This window comes from Taudactylus pleione, unplaced genomic scaffold (genome assembly GCF_031769625.1).
Source record: "Taudactylus pleione unplaced genomic scaffold, aTauple2 ptg000378l, whole genome shotgun sequence".
Lineage (NCBI taxonomy): Eukaryota > Metazoa > Chordata > Amphibia > Anura > Myobatrachidae > Taudactylus > Taudactylus pleione.
Window position 1 is genome coordinate 2,018,316 of NW_028284779.1, and position 18,187 is coordinate 2,036,502.

Genomic DNA, 18,187 nt, shown 5'->3' on the forward strand with positions numbered 1-18,187 from the left:
ACATAAGTCCATAAACCACATATCTATAGCAGTAATGACTCATCACACAGAAAGGGCGTCCGGCAACTGTCATGATGTCACTATCTGCTGAAGAGTAAGTAGGCAGAGCTTTCAGGCACCCACGGAGGAATACACTGGGCTCAGACACAGGAAATAACACATTTATTTGTATGCATTTTTTTAATATAAACATTTATTTATATAGCTCCAGCATATGTCATAACACTTTACAATTGGGGACAAACACAATAATAAAAACAAGGCAATAAGACAAAGCGGTAAGAGGGTGCTGTGTGCAAGTTTACAATCTATAGGGAAATAGGAGTTTGATACATGAGAATAAGTCCAACTTATTCCATATTTGTGCCGCCAGATAGCTACAGCTAAGTGGGGCTATGTGATCCAGTCATTGTCAGAGTTTTTTATTAAAAATAAAAAAAAAATGCATCTAAAGAGAATTTCTGCCCCCCCATGATGTTGTGTGTTACACAATCACACAATCAATGTGACAGTGTGACCCACAATTTACAGGACTCCTCAGCTTTCGTTTCGTAACGTGTCCCTGGTTTTACATTTCAGCATGAAAGCCAAAGGATAAAAATAAAATTCGAATGCTTCCTTAGCTTTGGGCAAGATATAGATCAGATAATTACTGTTTATATAACAGAGTAGTTCCCTGCCAGAACTGCTCGGCTAAAGCATGCACCGCTCCTGATAGTGAGCCTGATTCAGTAAGGATCGCTATTGTGATGACAATAGAGATTACGCACTCAGTCTCACTGCGAAGATATGCTAATTATTGCAATCGCAATGGCATACGCAGCCTAACATAAAGACGCCCACTTTACCTTACATACATCCATGATACTTAGCAAGACTGCGAAACCATCAGTAACATGGAGTACCATCGCAGCCTCACGCACACCTGCACAAGGTCTGACCTTACTCAGGAATTGCTAACTTCATCGCACGCAGTGAAAGCCCAAGCTGTATATGGCATTGCAATGGCTAATTTATGCACGCCCCTGTAACAGTGTTCAAACGCGCTGGTGCACCTGCATTTCAACGACCAAAGTCACCACCCCCCGTCACCACCCCCAAACGGTCACTTCCTGTCAAACACTCTGCGATGGGTCTGCGTAGTCACTGCAATCACAGCCACGATCACAGTGGAGTCTTCGCACGCACGCGCTGCAATGCATATACATGCGCAGAATGCAGCAATCGGCCAATTGCGTGCGTAATCGCAGTTGCGATCAGTAATGAATCAGGCCCAGTGTCTGGTGTGTAAAATATGATATACTACCTTACCTATATATTGTATGGGATGTAATTATGAGACCGGTGGCCGCGATGCCACCGGTCTCAATACCAACAGGGGAATCCCGACAAGGGACTTAAAATAGTTGTTGAAATGCCGACACCTATCTTAATCTCGACGCCGGAATGCCGAAGGACGTCAAGCCGAACGAAGCAAGTCCGGGGCGCCATTAGCGTTAGCAGCGCGGGGGGTGGGGAGCGGGGGGTTAGGTTTAGGGAGCGTAGCGGGGTTAGGCAAGGGGGGAGGGTTAGGTTTAGGCATGAAGGGGGGAGACTTAGGTTTAGGCACTAAAGGGGACAGTTAGGGTTAGGGCGCGACTATAACGGGAGAGTTAGGGAGAGGGTAAGTATACTTACCCGACCCCTGTCAGGATACCAACCATCGGGATGCCACTGTCGGTATTCTGACAGGAGGCATCCCGACAGCCTGTATTACATACCCATTCCTATTGTATATATGTTTTATATTTGTTGTATGAATTATTGGTCTCTGCATTTGGGCTTGTTGTCCCTGTATACAAACCATTAGTGTCCTTCTCTGATAAAGTAAATGATGGGGGTTGTTATAACACAGGTGTATGGCATAAATAGGAAATTTTTAGAAACGAAGAAATAGAGGTGTGTACTGTATTTGGGGGGGAACATTACTGGCTTTGCACTAATTCTGCAACAGTAACTATTGACAGAGAGCCTGAGTGTTGCACACTATTGCACAGTGGCTGTGACTTTGTGCGGCTACGGCAACAATCTGCTAATGTGGCAGGAGGCATCTTGTGTAAATAGACGCCTTCTGTCGGCTTCCGTGGTCAGCAGCTGCGTATGAAGATACATTCGCCACCAAACCGGTTGACGGGCTGCAGCGCCATCTCGCAGCAGAGCTGCGTATGCGCAGATCTGCAAACATCGGAGTTGTACGTAAACCATCGGGTATGCGTACAATTCTGAAGCAGGCCCAGGGGCAAGTAAAAGGGGTGGTGTGTCCCAGTGTCACGTACATACAATAATTATTGCTAGAGGTCAAGAACTGCAGTCACATTGTCCACAATGAAAATTTTGACAGTCAAAACGTCAACAATGCTATGTCGACAGTCGAAATGTCGGCACTCAGGTACAAAATGTCAACAAGTGCAAAACTTTTGCTAGAGATGTGTAAGTGGACATGGTTTTGTGAGGAGTGCACAGTGGTTCCTGTCAGTGACATAGGTCTGGTATTGTTACTGGGCAGCGAATGCCCTACATGGCGGTGCAGGCAGGAACACGGTGCATGCACCTGTACTGACCGAGCACACTGCAAATAAGGGTTCTCCTGTCAGTGCCCTTGAGAAAGATGGCCGCCGCAGCCTCGTGTCCCCATTGGTCAAAAGTTACTGGCGGACACGCCCCATTGGGTGGGGCGGCCTGTTGGTAGCGTCGTCAGCGTTCTCCTATTGGACGGCCGGTAGTGACGTCAGGTATACCATGGCTGGGTGAAGTCCGGTCAGAGCTCTTCAGGTGTTCTGGACCTGGCGGAGAGCGGAGCCCGGAGCCTCTGCCGGTGTGTGGTAGCCTGTAGCCCGCGGGAGGGGGCGACACTCACTGACGGTATACAGATTGGGATACTGAGGGTGGTGTCATATAGTGCAACTTTGCAAGAAGGGGCAGATACTGAGCTGTCAGGAGGACACGGGGGCAAATACCGGGCTGTCAGTCTGTCATAGGGTATATAGGGGGCAGACACAGTGCTGTCAGAGGGTATATAGGGGGCAGGTACAGGTCAGTCAGAGAGTATATAGGGGGCAGATACAGGGCTGTCAGACGGTATAAAGGGAGCAGATACTGGGGTGTAGCGGTATGTAGTTTATATTGGGATTTATATCAGGGGTATATATATATAGAGTACTAGTACTGTGACAAAGAGTATATAGGGATCTATAGCGTGGTGTATATAGGGTACTGGGATTGTATAGTGGTCTATATTAGGGGCATAAATGGACTGCAAGCTGCAGAGGTAAATAGGGGGGGCAGTAGTGTGACAAAGGGGAGGGGGGCATTTCAGGTGTAACACACATTGGCAGAGGGCATTAAGCTCAATTACACACCCTCTCCACCATGCGGCTAACATTACACAAGAAGAAGATCGCCACCCTGCTGCTCTTCCTCGGCATGGGGTTATGTGCCTGGCTGCTGCTCACCTCCTCCAGGCCGGATAGTTCGGGGCCATTACTGGTGGCAACGCCACCCAGCAAGATTAAAAATCCCAGCGGCTTTGAGCTGCCGCGAGGCACGCCCCTACAGATGAGACTGTCCGCTTACCGCAACAACCTCCGCCAGCCAGTGTTCAATGCTGAACTATTTCCCGGCCGTCCGGAGTTGGTGGTGGTGGTCCAGGTGCGTGGAGGGCAGGGAAGTGGCTCCCGCCTGCGGCTACTTGCGGAGTCTCTGCAGGCCGCTGGACCTGGTGCCACGGGACGCCTGCTGCTCATATTGAGCATGGAGCAGCCATGCCCAGAGGCCACGGAAGCCATGCAGTCTATAGACTTTTGCCGGGTCTTACCAATCTACTTCCCGTACAGTTTAAGCTTTTATCCGGATGAGTTTCCTGGTAGTGACCCTGCAGACTGTCCTCGGGACCTGCCAAAAGAATCTGCCCTCCTGAAAGGCTGTACCAATGCGAAGTACCCTGACAGCCATGGGCATTACAGAGAGGCTGCCTTTACTCAAGACAAGCACCACTGGTGGTGGAAACTGCATTTCACCTGGGAGAAACTGCGAGAGGTCAGTGGACACAGCGGCCATGTTATCTTCCTGGAGGAAGGCAGCTACCTGCTCCCGGACTGGCTTCACATCCTGAGGCTCATGGAAAAACAGTGCCAAGAGGAAGGTTGCCACCTGCTGAGCCTTGGTGGCATTTCTGAGCCCGAGCCCTCATCAGACCCACAGCATGTGGAAGTGAGCGGATTCGTGGCACCTAGGCATCGAACTGCAATAGCAATGTCAAGACAACAATATTACCAGCTGATGGGCTGTTTGGGAGAATTCTGCACCTATGATGACTACAATTGGGACTGGAGCCTGCAGCACGTGTCTGCTACATGTCTGGCTCACCCACTACAGGTGCTGTCTGCCCGCCTGCCTAGGGTCCTTAGCCTCCCAGCTAAAGCAGAGGAAGGAGGAATGTGCGGGCGCACTGGACCTTGCTCCAACATGGACGCCGCGTCACAAGCTCTGCGTGGAAAGGTGAGGGAACTCAGCGGGCGACTCTTCCCAAAAACCATCACCGTAGTCGCCAGGCAACAAGAAGTGCGCAATCCGCCATCCACAAAGAATGGTGGCTGGGGGGACATCAGAGATCACACTCTTTGCCAGTCTTACGCCAGGCTGTAAAGTGCCAGTGCTTTGTTTTTCTCCTTTTCTGGGGACCAAAATCTAAACTGTGACCAAAGTTGTTTACTCAGGAATTCTGCAAGCGTATTACAAATCCTGGCATTCTCTGGAATTGCTGTTTATTAATCACACCGTGCCTTCTGACGTGCTGCAAGCAGATTGTGCCAACGTCCTGGTGCCTTTTGGATATAATCTACATTCCCTCAGTGGTGTGAGGTGTAACACGTTGATACCAGTTGCTTCTCCAATTGCCACAGGTAATTAGGTGGTTGTGTATAAAGTATCCTTACTATGCGATTTATGGATTTAAGACATTGACAGTATCTTACATGTTCATCTCTAAGATTGCTGCAGGCTGACAGCCCAACAACATCACCGGAAAGCCAAAGATTCCTATAGCTTCATCTGACGTTTCTGTGCCTTAATCTTTGCACTTGACATTGTGCACTCTCATGTATTCCACAGGAGGGACCAGTGTATATGGTTTTTTATACACACCACCGAGCCTTCGTGCTGTTATGCCATATGTGTTGTGTTTATTCAACTAAGATGTCACAATTTGTGTGAATATACTGACAAAAAAGTGACGTTTATTTAAATATTGACACATCCTCCACACCTCTGCTGTGCTGTGCGGGGCTGAAAACCTCATGGCATTTTTATAGTGTAAATGATCAGTCATATAAGAAGTTTTATTGTATTGTAATATATTGTCTGGCCTGTAACCCCATTGCACATTGTGGGTTAATGAGTTACTAGTCGGTCTTGTTCTCTCTGTGACCGCCTTTGTCAGCATATTGCACAATCCTTAAAATCTGCCTGCGGGTGACCAAATATTTCCCGAGGTCACAAACCAGCCGACCTGCAGCAAATTATAGCTTTACGTGACCGTTCGCTGGCTGCTTCGCATCCCAGTCATCTCATTTCTCAGTGTGCGCCCTAATTCATAAAGCATTTTTTAAATATCTAAAGCCTTCTGTTTTGTAAACCAGATGTCTGACAGAGAGAATTCCGTGTTGTTTGGTAACTGCATCAATGCAGGTGTTATATAGGGATTAAAGTCTAGCTAAAGGTTACATATTGTAGAAGCAGCCTGCCTGTCAGGTCACTAGTAATGCTGACACTAGTGATGCATGAGGCATTGTTGAGGTTAGGGCATCACTTGTCCCCCCGAGATTTGACAAGCTGATAGGGCTGTGCGTAGTTTGTAAAATGTAATGTCATTATATGTTTGGGCCTATCCTAATTGCAATAGGTATTAATGCTTTGGGGAACGGAAGCAAAACTAACTTAGGGCCTAATTCAGACCCGCTCGCGAGCGTAGGACGCGAGGGAGCTCCGTCGTGCGCATGCGCGAGACCCACCAAGCTGTCGCTATGGGTCTCGCACCAAAGGGGGCATGCTGTCGATGGTGACTGACAGCACGCCCCCTTTTGTGGGCGTGCCGGGGGCGTTGCTGCCAGACGGAGGCGTTCCCATGGGAACGCCTACCGTCTGGGTCCGGCCCCACTGACATCACTAGTGATGTCAGGGGGAGTGATTTTGGCTCTGATAGAGCCAAAATCACTCCAGGGCTTGCGGTCACCGAGACCCTACCGCAGGGTCTCCTCGCAAGCCCGATGGTCGCAGTGGTCTTGACCATCGCGACCATCATCATGGACGCTCGCATAAGCTGTGGGTGGTAACCCACAGCTATGCGAGCGTCCAAGAGGCCGCTCCATTTTTAGGTAGGAGGGCCCTGATTCAGAGCGAGCGCTCTGGTCAGAGCGTCCGGCTCTGAATCAGGCCCTTAATTCACGTATACACTGGTCACTTCTCAGCAGATTGGTGCTATTATGTGGTTACTTGATTTTTGGTCAATGCAATGGCTATGTTAAACCAATTTTTTTAATTCCTTGGGAAAATGATCATTGCAAACCAGCAGAATTTATCTTACCAGCCTGGGACAGAATGTAGAAAGGATGCCTGTTGGTGTGACGTTTTTGCAATATATTTAGCTATGTTTCAGTTCCTGCACACAGCACTAAGACATTCTGGGGTATATTTACTAAAGTGCGGGTTTATAGAAATGGAGAAATTGCCCATAGCAACCAATCGGATGCTACTTTTCGTTTATCTAGCACCGTCTAGAAGATAGCTAGAATGTGGTTGCTATGGGCAACATCTCCACTTCTATAAACCCGCACTATAGTAACTATACCCCTCAGTGCACATTTAGGAAATGCAGACGAAGACTGACGTAGGTAACTCGCAGTTCTCCAGCAGCTATCGAACTACAAGTGCCAGCATGATCTGAGTGCAAAGGCAGAACTACAAATCCCAGCACACAGTGGTAGCCAGGGAGCTACAGGGAATGCTGGGACTTGTAGTTTCCAGACCAGCGGGAGAACTGGCTGAAGCTATTGCATTTAAGTAGCCGGTATAAACTGTACGCAAAAGTCTTGTTTTATTTTTTATATGTAAGATGACATCTGAAATACTCTTGTGAACAATAGATGCAGATCATTAGTGATTCGGCAGCAGTTACCATATATTTCACATTGCCTGTACATTTCTGTCCATAGAAACTTGCTGCTGTGACAATCAGAGATACTGTAGATTTATTGTTGGTCTGCAGGCACCTTCCACGTGCTGATAACAAAACCGGATTATCTGGGGCAGAAGCCATCTGACCTGTTTAACAGCACCGAAATGTGATATCTGATTATGGGGCAGGTTTCCTTTTCCTGTTATTCTTCTGTGTTGCACTTTCGGCTCTGTCCTGTTTTTTTTCCCCTATATTGCACGTGATCTAAAACAGGGACTTGGGGGGGAACAGGAGCGTTTTTGGGGTGTAGAAAGTGTCGCAGAATGCAAATAAAGAGGCGTTTTTACTCGGTTCCTTGTTTTTGGAATAGAGAGTAGCATCTGGCAGAAGTTTGACTCTCTGTGGTTTCACTTCGCACCGTAGATTGGCTTCTATCCATCACATGTCCTGCCCCATTTAGTATACTTACCTCTCCTGAGCCCCGGGTCAGCGCTGCATAAATCACTGGGAGATATTCTCTGAGGTTTGCGCAGTACACGGGGAACATGGCGCCCACACAGTAGACCTAACGCTGTTAGGTAGATTTATAAATGTGTCTTTGGAGTACAGGTGTTTGATTTAGGGGTTTTTTATATGGTCTTTGTGCACCATATTCACCAATTGTCCTGCAGCAATTTCTTTTACCTGGTTCAAGAAGATTCGTGTTGCATCTACCCCTCCTGCAGACATGTTGCATAATTAGAACAAAATAAACATATTTTTCAGGTCATTGCTGTAGAAGCAATAGGGTGTTTTCTCCCCAGGAGACAGTTTTAGGCACCTTTAAATTATGACTCATTTTCAGATGATTTAAATGGCCGTTGAGTCCTATTTTTTTATGCACAATACTTGGGTAAATGTAATATAGGCTCTATAGATGTGATTTGATTATGTGAGTGCGATATCCTGCCTGCATGTCCAGTGTGACCAGTTTCTATAGCTGCCCTGTCTGTAAATAGCGACCACAAGCCGCCATGTGGTACTGTCTAGCAGTCACTGGTCTGCTGCCTGGTCTGTGTATTATATGGAGCATCTGGATGTATTATTACAATCTGCTCTTGATCAGTGTTTACATGGGATGAGTCTGAGTACAAGCTATTTTTACACAAAATATGGAATATTGCAAACTGAGCTTCGACACGAGCTACATTATAGGACAACAATCCCCGATCGCCCCATTATACATGTATACATATATATAATATATATCGTGGCTGTATATTTATGATATCTGAGGATAAGATGAGACCACAATTCAATGAATATTGGGGGTGAGGGTGATTATGTGGGGAAAGCAAAAATAATTTCAATATGATTTAGGACTCTAATCATGAAGTTTAGTCATTTAACAAAATAATAATAATGCTTTAAGAAACCTCCTAGGAGGCCATGCTTCTTAAAATCTGCGGGTAAACGATCAAGTGGACCCTGGTGTTTTGCTGCCTGACTGTACATATAGAATATAAACTGCTGGCCGGTGCTGATTATCGCCATGCAGTCATTTTGTATGGAAGGGAAAAAATTTCTCAGCAAGTTTTTATACGTTTTAAATAATAACGTCAGTTACTGTGACAGTAAAACCTGTTTATATCACGTAACTGGTCTCTGCGCCTGGACTGTTTGACGTTGAGCGCACCGAGGCCAGCTATGAGATAACCTCATCTACGAAGTGCTATTATTCAAGACCTTTCCTAAAAGTGCATTCTCAAATGTACCTGTCAATCGTAATGCTGATACAGGCGAAATTTGGCTCGCCAGTAACGTGGAGCGTGCTGTGACCTGGAGAGCCAGTGGTTACCTGCGTCCGATGTAATGGTGTGATGGCGTCGTGGGGGTACTTAAAATATGTCCACGTGTTGGATAAAACCTAGGAAGCTGCCTGTTTACCAGGTGAATGAATCATTCTTCGTTTTAAATACATTATTGTTTGACACTTTTTTTTAAATAATTGTTACTGTAGCCATGAATTGATTGTATAGCCTGGTCTCATTATGGAGGTCCAACCCCCTTGACTTCTTACTCCTATAAGAATGTTTTTAAGCTACCTTAACTAGAGCGCTCTTACATTGTGCCGTCATATATATATATATATATATATATCTCTCTCTCTCTCTCTCTCTCTCTCTCTCGATCTCTCTCGATCTCTCTCTCTCGATCTCTCTCTCTCGATCTCTCTCTCTCGATCTCTCTCTCTCTCTCTCGATCTCTCTCTCTCTCTCTCGATCTCTCTCTCTCTCTCTCTCGATCTCTCTCGATCTCTCTCTCTCGATCTCTCTCTCTCGATCTCTCTCTCTCTCTCTCGATCTCTCTCTCTCTCTCTCGATCTCTCTCTCTCTCGATCTCTCTCTCTCTCTCTCTCTCTCTCGATCTCTCTCTCTCTCTCGATACAGGAGGTCGCCATGCTCTGTAATAGCAAAATACTATATGGAATAAATGTTTTATATTATTATTATGTCGATAAGCTGTTAACTTATGATGACACCGAGCTATATATTTACCACTGTTTTTAATTGCCATCATTACTGTCTATTCAATGCAAAATTCAGTTTCTGAAATGAAACGTATTATTTTCTATACCAGTTGTAACATAATCAAGACGTTCTCAAATGGTTTACAGAAGTTATACTTTATAATGTAAATGTGACCATTTAAAAAAAAACAAAAGTTTCTTTAAATTAAAATGAAGTTCTGAGTAATATGGTCAGTGTTATTTTTTAAGGTAGTTAGTTTTGCATGTTTAAAGGGGATGTAGTTCATTTACCGACGACATAACGAAGTCGAAATCCCGACTCTGGATTAAAGATAGACGCCGAAATCCTGACGCCTATCTTTAGCCCGACGCCGAAATCCTGACAGCTGCCATCACGAACGAAGGTAAGCGGGGACTGTTAGCCGTGAGGGTTAGCTTTAGGCACCCCCCCGGGAGGATTAGGGTTAGACTACAGGAAGGGGGGGGTTAGGGCTAGGCACCACTGGGGGCAGGTTAGGGATAGGCACCCCCCCCTCCTCCCTGCGGGAAGGTTAGGTTTAGGGTACAGGAAGGGGGGGTTAGGGCTAGGCACCACTGGGGGGAAGGTTAGGGTTAGGCACCCCCCCCCTCCCCGCAGGAAGGTTAGTTTTAGGCTACAGGAAGGGGGGGGTTAGGGTTAGGCACCTCTAAGGTTGGGTTAGGGTTTGGGGGGGTGGGGGAGAGGGGGCAGGGTTAGGGTACTTACCGCCTGTCGGGATCTTCATCCATCGGGATGCCGTTGTCGGGATTTGAATCAGCCACCGGTATTTCATACCCAACCCATTTAAAGTACCTATGAGTTTAAGGGCAGTAGTGTCATAAGTAAGCGTTGTGGGAAGGTGTCATTATATATAATGCTTTAATGCTACAGCAAACACACACAAGGGGGTTTGGTATGTGCTAAGTCGTACATTAATAGCTGCCTTTGTACAAAATACCACCCACAACTTTGTCATTTTGCAGGAATCAAACTTCAGTATGTAACCTCCCAGGGATGATCCAGTATACAGTTTGATAAAAAGCACACTAAAGAGTTTGCTTACAAACACTGAACTGGTGTCTAATTATTATCATTATTATTATTATCGTTTATTTCTACTTCAGGGTCCATAGGGGGTCCACAGGGTTGACCTTGGGGTATAGCTTGGATCTGGATCCACGGGCACCATACAGTTAAAGCTTTAGCTCCCAGGATGCACTTGGGTCCGTCCTCCTCTATACCCCGCCCCCGAGCCACAGGCACCTCAGTTTAGTTTGGTGCCCGGCCGAAGTCGGTCACCTGTTGCAGGGGGGCTGCAGGAGCAGCTCCTAAAGCTTTCTTTTAAAGAAGAATTTATTTTTTTCTTTCTTTTCGTCCGCGCTGCCGCATGTTCTTCCCGCTGGCGCCGCGACGCCAGTACAGATCTGGGGATCGCGGCGGGACCCCAGAGTCTGTACTAGCCGGGCTCTGGGGACTCCCTTGACTGCTGCCGGACATACGGGATTCAGGTAAGCCGCGAGTCACCGTTTTTTTGGCGGCCCGCGGATACTTTAAAAATGCAGTCAGATGCCTCCAGATTCTATTGGAATGGAACGGGTTACCTCGCCGGATCCGATCCCAGACACTGGTCTTGTCCTCGGAAGTGCCCCAGTCTCTAGCTTGGTGGCTTCTGCAAGCTCATCTCATCGAGGGTCGCCCCTTTTGGATCCCGGACTGGGTTCTGCTCACAACAGATGCCAGTCTCCGGGGTTGGGGGGCAGTGACCGGGCCGTTGGTCTGCGGAGGAAGCAGTTCTGCCTATAAACGTGCTGGAACTGCGGGCCGTGTACAGGGCTCTGCTGTCGTCAGGCACCGCTCTTCACGAAGGGCAGTGTAGGTGCAATCCGACAACGCCACCACGGTGGCGTACATCAATCACCAGGGAGGAACTCGCAGCCGAGCTGCAATGTCAGAGGTGTCTCAGATCCTGGATTGGGCAGAGCGCCACCTTCCAGTGATCTCGGCAGTCTTCATCCCGGGAGTCCTCAATTGGGAGGCAGACTTCCTCAGCTGTCACGACGTGCATCCCGGGGAATGGTCGCTTCACCCAGAGGTGTTTCAACTTCTCGTGAACAGATGGGGACTGCCAGAGTTGGACCTGCTGGCCTCTCGTCACAATTACAAGTTACCCATGTACGGCTCAAGAACAAGGGACGCAGGCGCAAGCCTGGTGGACACGCTGTCGGTGAAATGGACATTTCACCTAGCGTACCTGTTCCCTCCGATCTCCCTGCTACCTCGGGTACTCAGAAAAATCAAACAGGAGGGGGGCACGTTTCTGCTGGTGGCTCCAGCGTGGCCCAGACGTCCTTGGTACTCCGATCTCAGGAGCTTGTCTGTCGACGCTCCGTTCCTTCTACCTCAGCGTCGGGACCTACTGTCTCAGGAGCCTTGCCTTTACCCAGATCTGGGTCGGCTGTCTTTGACGGCGTGGCTCTTGAGACAGCCGTCTTAAGGTCCCGGGGTTTTTCAAGCCCTGTCATCGGTACCATGCTGAGGGCGCGTAAACCGGCAGAGTGTGGCACACTTATTTTCAGTGGTGTGAGTCCAGAAACTTTGATCCTCAGGTGTTCAGGGTTTCTAGGATTTTGTCATTTCTGCAGTCAGGTCTTGACCTGGGCTTACGTCTTGCTTCCCTGAAGGTTCATGCATCGGCTCTGTCGGTGTGGTTCCAGCGTAGAGTCGCTACACTGCCTGACGTTCATACCTTTTTCCAGGGTGTTCTTAGAATCCAGCCTCCCTTTGTGCCTCCAGTGGCTCTGTGGGACTTGGCGGTGGTTCTTCGGGTCCTGCAGGGACCTCCTTTTGAACCTCAAGTGGTTAACACTTAAGGCTGTGTTTCTCCTGGCAATTGCTTCGGCCAGGAGAGCATCCGAGTTGGGGGCACTTTCCTGTAGTCCCTCCTTCTTAATTTTTCACCAGGACAGAGCAGTACTTCGCACTCGTCCTGAGTTTTTGCCTAAAGTTGTCTCTAAGTTCCACATCAATCAGGAACTTGTGGTGCCAGCTTTTCAGTCTCCTGATCCTACAGCTGGTGAGGCTTCATTGGACGTTGTCCGTGCTCTAAGAATTTATGTTGATCGGACTGCTTCAGTTAGAAGGTCCGATTCGTTGTTTGTCCTCTTTGGTTTTCATAAGAGGGGTTGGCCTGCCAACAAACAAACCTTAGCCCGTTGGCTTTGTTCTGTTATAAGGGAGGCTTATGTACAGGAAGGTTTACCTGTTCCAGCCTCTGTTAAGGCTCATTCCACTCGGTCTGTGGGTCCTTCTTGGGCTGCTAGACGTGGTGCCTCCGCTGTTCAGCTGTGCCAGGCAGCCACTTGGTCTTCCATTCAGACGTTTTTGAGGTTTTATGCGTTTGACACCTTTGCCTCTCAGGATGCATCCTTTGGGCGCAGGATTCTCCTTTCTGCACAGGAGCGTCCCCGCCCTTAGTTGAACTGCTTTGGGACATCCCCAAGGTCAACCCTGTGGACCCCCTATGGACCCTGAAGTAGAAAACAAGAGATATGGTAAGAACACCTTTTGTTATCTCTGTTTCTACGAAGTCCATAGGGTCCACAGGGCGCCCGCCCTGACGCACCTGGCTTCAAATGGGCTGTGTGGCTGGTCACCGGTTTTCCGTCTCCCATTTCTGTGAGTATGGTTTCTTGTGTGTTCCAGTCTTCCTTCTCTCTGTTTAGTCTCCTCCTTCGGCCTAGGCTGCTTACCAACTGAGGTGCCTGTGGCTCGGGGGCGGGGTATAGAGGAGGACGGACCCAAGTGCATCCTGGGAGCTAAAGCTTTAACTGTATGGTGCCCGTGGATCCAGATCCAAGCTATACCCCAAGGTCAACCCTGTGGACCCTATGGACTTCGTAGAAACAGAGATAACAAAAGGTAAGTTCTTACCATATCTCTTGTTTTATATGGCGCCACAAGTAAAGTAAGGGGAAGCACAAGAGGGTAGAGGGCCCTGCTCGCAAGAGCTTACATTCTTGTGCTTCTCCTTACATTACTTTCATCTACTTCTTACTCCCCACTAGGGCACCTAACACTTGGTGCTTTGCTCTGCTGTTTATCTGGGTGTTATGGTCGCTAATGTAGCAATGTATATTATCCATGTCCTTATCCTGCATTGTATTGTATTGTACTGTAAGTCACTGGCCACCTATTTGTTTATGTACTTTCTAAGGCGCTGCGGAACACTTGTGGCGCCATATAAAATGCTAATAATAATTCTAAAGGGGAGGGGCACCCAAACAGACGTGACTCGGATTAAATAGAACTGTGTTTTACCAGTTTGTTGAATTATACTCAGGTTTTGTTTATTTTTTGTTATTTCAAATATTGCATTATGGTGTTATCGATTCCTGCCTGTCTATACCTTCTAAAATTCTCGCTATTTAGCGTTATGAGTCGCACAAGAAATAAATGCTTTCAGACTTTGAGTGTGGTTCCAAAGCACAAAAAGTTATTCAATATAAAAACAGATGGTTACACGCTGTGATCTAAATACAATTAGCGCAAATAAATTATACAGACCCAAGGTACAGTTGTTACATACGCACACGCTCTGGACCCAGATCCCGGCATCAAAGTAGAAACCTCCGTCAGCAGCAAAGGAAGCAGACTGGCATCCAGGTTTAGAGAGCCCACATTTATACTCTAGCAGAGATAGGCAATACAGTAGAACAGTTTGGCATGATTCCATTGGTTCTTCTTCCTGGTTCTTCTGTTACAGTACAGTTCATAGGTCAATTCGTATGGACACAATCCAGCCTTCAACAGCTCTTTGTGTCCTGTTTCCCACTGCATAATAAATCTAAGCTGGCTACATTACAGAGTACATTTTAATGTTTAACTCTCTATAGTCCATAATTTGCAGACACATGTTGCGATCTCCTCACCGATGATACCGGAAATCTGCAAAGACATAGTGGATCAGTACAACACCAAACACGGTCTGCTTACCATGTATTAAACCTTAGATATCAAATTACATTTATTTCACAGCATTAATAATACTGAATAAACCTTGAATATTAGACTTTAATGCTAGGGAACCTTTTATGTAAGTGTGCGGTGTGTAAGTATTGGGGTTTTGAGAAAAGACGCTAGTTAGCGTTGTGCGACTACGTGTTCGTGGAGTACACCATGGTACGTGTTTTGCAGGGTTGATCATATCTGTTTTAGTGACGGTCTATATTTATATAATAAGGACTTTTAACATCTTTCTATAGCGCGAGAATCACACGGCGCTAAATAATAGCATTGCCGTATGTACTTATAATGGCGAGTTTCACTAAAATGGCGCTGGGCGGCCAGTCACTAAATGGCATCTCATTGCCATTTGCAAAATGGCATCGTGCAGATTTAATTTTAAACCGATCCTGTCTCAGCCAATTATCCGGCTTCGACAGTGTTTATGTAATAGCCTGGGAGATGAAGGCACGAGCGTGATTCCGGCGAGCGTCAATAATGTAAAAGGAAAACCAACCTTTCTTTAAATGATTACCCTATAAGAGCTCTCTTTGGTGTATGTATGTGTATATATATATATATATATATATATATATAATATACACATACAATTATAATTATTAATTTTTTAAAATTCCTAATTCTGCAGAGCAATCTGTTACTGCTGTTTTTAGGACTTGTTAACCTCAAATTCTTGCAATCACCTGAGTATATAATCTGTTGTTCTCGAACCAGCCACTAGGTGTCAGAAGTGGACCAACACCCATTGCTGGCTGGCAGGGAGGTTTGCCTTTGGTTCCCTGTGCACAGACGTAGCTTGCTGCAGAACCTATAACAGTCAGTAGAGAGCCTGAAATCTCTCAGATGCTGCCTTTACTGTACTCTCAGACTCCAGGGAAACATCTCTGCATATATGTGTAAAAGATTCTCCTAGATATCTAGTGTATGAACTAATGGGCCAGCTCACTCCTTGTTATGCACGCACTCACTGGGGACTGGTGCTCGCTCCTTGTTATGTACACACTAACTTGGAACAGATGCTCACTCTATGTGCACGCATTCGGGACATACGCGCCTCGTAATGCATGCACGAAGTAAGGACAGACGCTCACTCCTTATTATACACACTCACTGGGGACAGGCGCTCGCTCCTTATTATACACATTCACTGGGGACAGACGCTCACTCCTTATTATACACACTCACTGGGGACAGACGCTCACTCCTTATTATACACACTCACTGGGGACAGACGCTCACTCCTTATTATACACATTCACTGGGGACAGACGCTCACTCCTTATTATACACACTCACTGGGGACAGACGCTCACTCCTTATTATACACACTCACTGGGGACAGACGCTCACTCCTTATTATACACACTCACTGGGGACAGACGCTCACTCCTTATTATACACATTCACTGGGGACAGACGCTCACTCCTTATTATACACACTCACTGGGGACAGACGCTCACTCCTTATTATACACATTCACTGGGGACAGACGCTCACTCCTTATTATACACGTTCACTGGGGACAGACGCTCACTCCTTATTATACACACTGGGGACAGACGCTCACTCCTTATTATACACACTCACTGGGGACAGACGCTCGCTCCTTATTATACACACTCACTGGGGACAGACGCTCACTCCTTATTATACACACTCACTGGGGACAGGCGCTTACTCCTTGTTATGCACACACTCACTGGGGACAGACGCTCGCTCCTTATTATACACACTCACTGGGGACAGACGCTCACTCCTTATTATACACACTCACTGGGGACAGACGCTCGCTCCTTATTATACACATTCACTGGGGACAGACGCTTACTCCTTGTTATGCACACACTAACTGGTGATAGACGCTCGCTCCTTGTTATACACATACTCACTGGGGACAGGCACTCACTCCGTTATGCACATACTCACTGGGGACGGGCGTTCACTCCTCGTTATGCACACACTCACTAGGGACAGACGCTCGCTCCTTGCTATGCACACACACTCACTGGGGACATATGCACGCTCCTTGCTATGCACGCACTCACTGGGGACATATGCACGCTCCTTGTTATGCATGCACTCACTGGGGACAGGTGCTCACTCCTTGTTATGCACACACTCACTGGGGACAGATACTCACTCCATGTTATGTTCACACTCACTGGGGACAGGTGCTCACTTCTTGTTATGCATACATTCACTGGGGACAGATGCTCACTCCTTGTTATGCAAACACTCACTGGTGATAGACGCTCGCTCCTTGTTATACACATACTCGCTGGGGACAGACACTCACTCCATTATGCATGCACTCACTGGGGACAGATGCTCACTTGCTATACACACACTCACTAGGGACAGACACTCCATTATACACACACTCACTAGGGACAGACACTCACTCCATTATGCACGCATTCACTGGGGACAGGCACTCACTCCGTTATGCACATACTCACTGGGGACGGGCGTTCACTCCTCGTTATGCACACACTCACTAGGGACAGACGCTCGCTCCTTGCTATGCACACACACTCACTGGGGACATATGCACGCTCCTTGCTATGCACGCACTCACTAGGGACATATGCACGCTCCTTGTTATGCATGCACTCACTGGGGACAGGTGCTCACTCCTTGTTATGCACACACTCACTGGGGACAGATACTCACTCCATGTTATGTTCACACTCACTGGGGACAGGTGCTCACTTGTTATGCATACACTCACTGGGGACAGATGCTCACTCCTTGTAATGCACACACTCACTGGGGACAGATGCTCACTCCTTGTTATGCTCACACTCACTGGGGACAGGTGCTCGCTCCTACAGTAGTTATGCACGCACTCACTGGGGACAGATACTCACTCCATGTTATGCTCACACTCACTGGGGACAGGTGCTCACTTCTTGTTATGCACACACTCACTAGGGACAGATGCTCACACCTTGTTATGCACACACTCACTGGGGACAGGTGCTCACTCCTTGTTATGCTCACACTCACTGGGGACAGACACTCACTCCATTATGCATGCACTCACTGGGGACAGATGCTCACTTGTTATACACACACTCACTGGGGACAAACACTCACTCCATTATGCACGCATTCACTGGGGACAGGCACTCACTCCGTTATGCGCATACTCACTGGGGATGGGCGTTCACTCCTCGTTATGCACACACTCACTAGGGACAGATGCTCACTCCATGTTATGCACACACTCACTGGAGACAGGTGCTCACTTCTTGTTATGCATGCACTCACTGGGGACAGAAAGTTGCTCCTTGTTATGCTCACACTCACTAGAGACAGATGCTCGCTCCTTGTTATGCACGCACTCACTGGGGACAGGTGCTCGCTCCTACAGTAGTTATGCTCACACTCACTAGGGACAGATGCTCACTCCTTGTTATGCAC

General features: G+C 47.5%; 1 protein-coding gene across 3 annotated transcripts in view; it reads left to right on the plus strand.

The window, feature by feature from the left end:
• The window catches only part of LOC148507929 (alpha-1,6-mannosyl-glycoprotein 2-beta-N-acetylglucosaminyltransferase-like), a 208,507-nt gene that overhangs the window by 142,746 nt on the left and 47,574 nt on the right, over positions 1 to 18,187 (plus strand). Inside the window, exon 1 of one of the 3 annotated variants that reach the window (XM_088445352.1) lies at positions 61 to 94. The exons of 1 other annotated variant lie outside the window; for it this stretch is intronic. Coding sequence is in view for 1 of the 2 variants with exons in the window: in XM_088445349.1 (XP_088301475.1) it covers positions 3,409 to 4,683 (1,275 nt within the window). In the remaining variant the exon portion in view is untranslated. Of the gene's footprint in view, positions 1 to 60; positions 95 to 2,786; positions 4,941 to 18,187 lie in introns of those variants that run through there. One more of the 3 variants, XM_088445349.1, reaches the window with a different exon arrangement.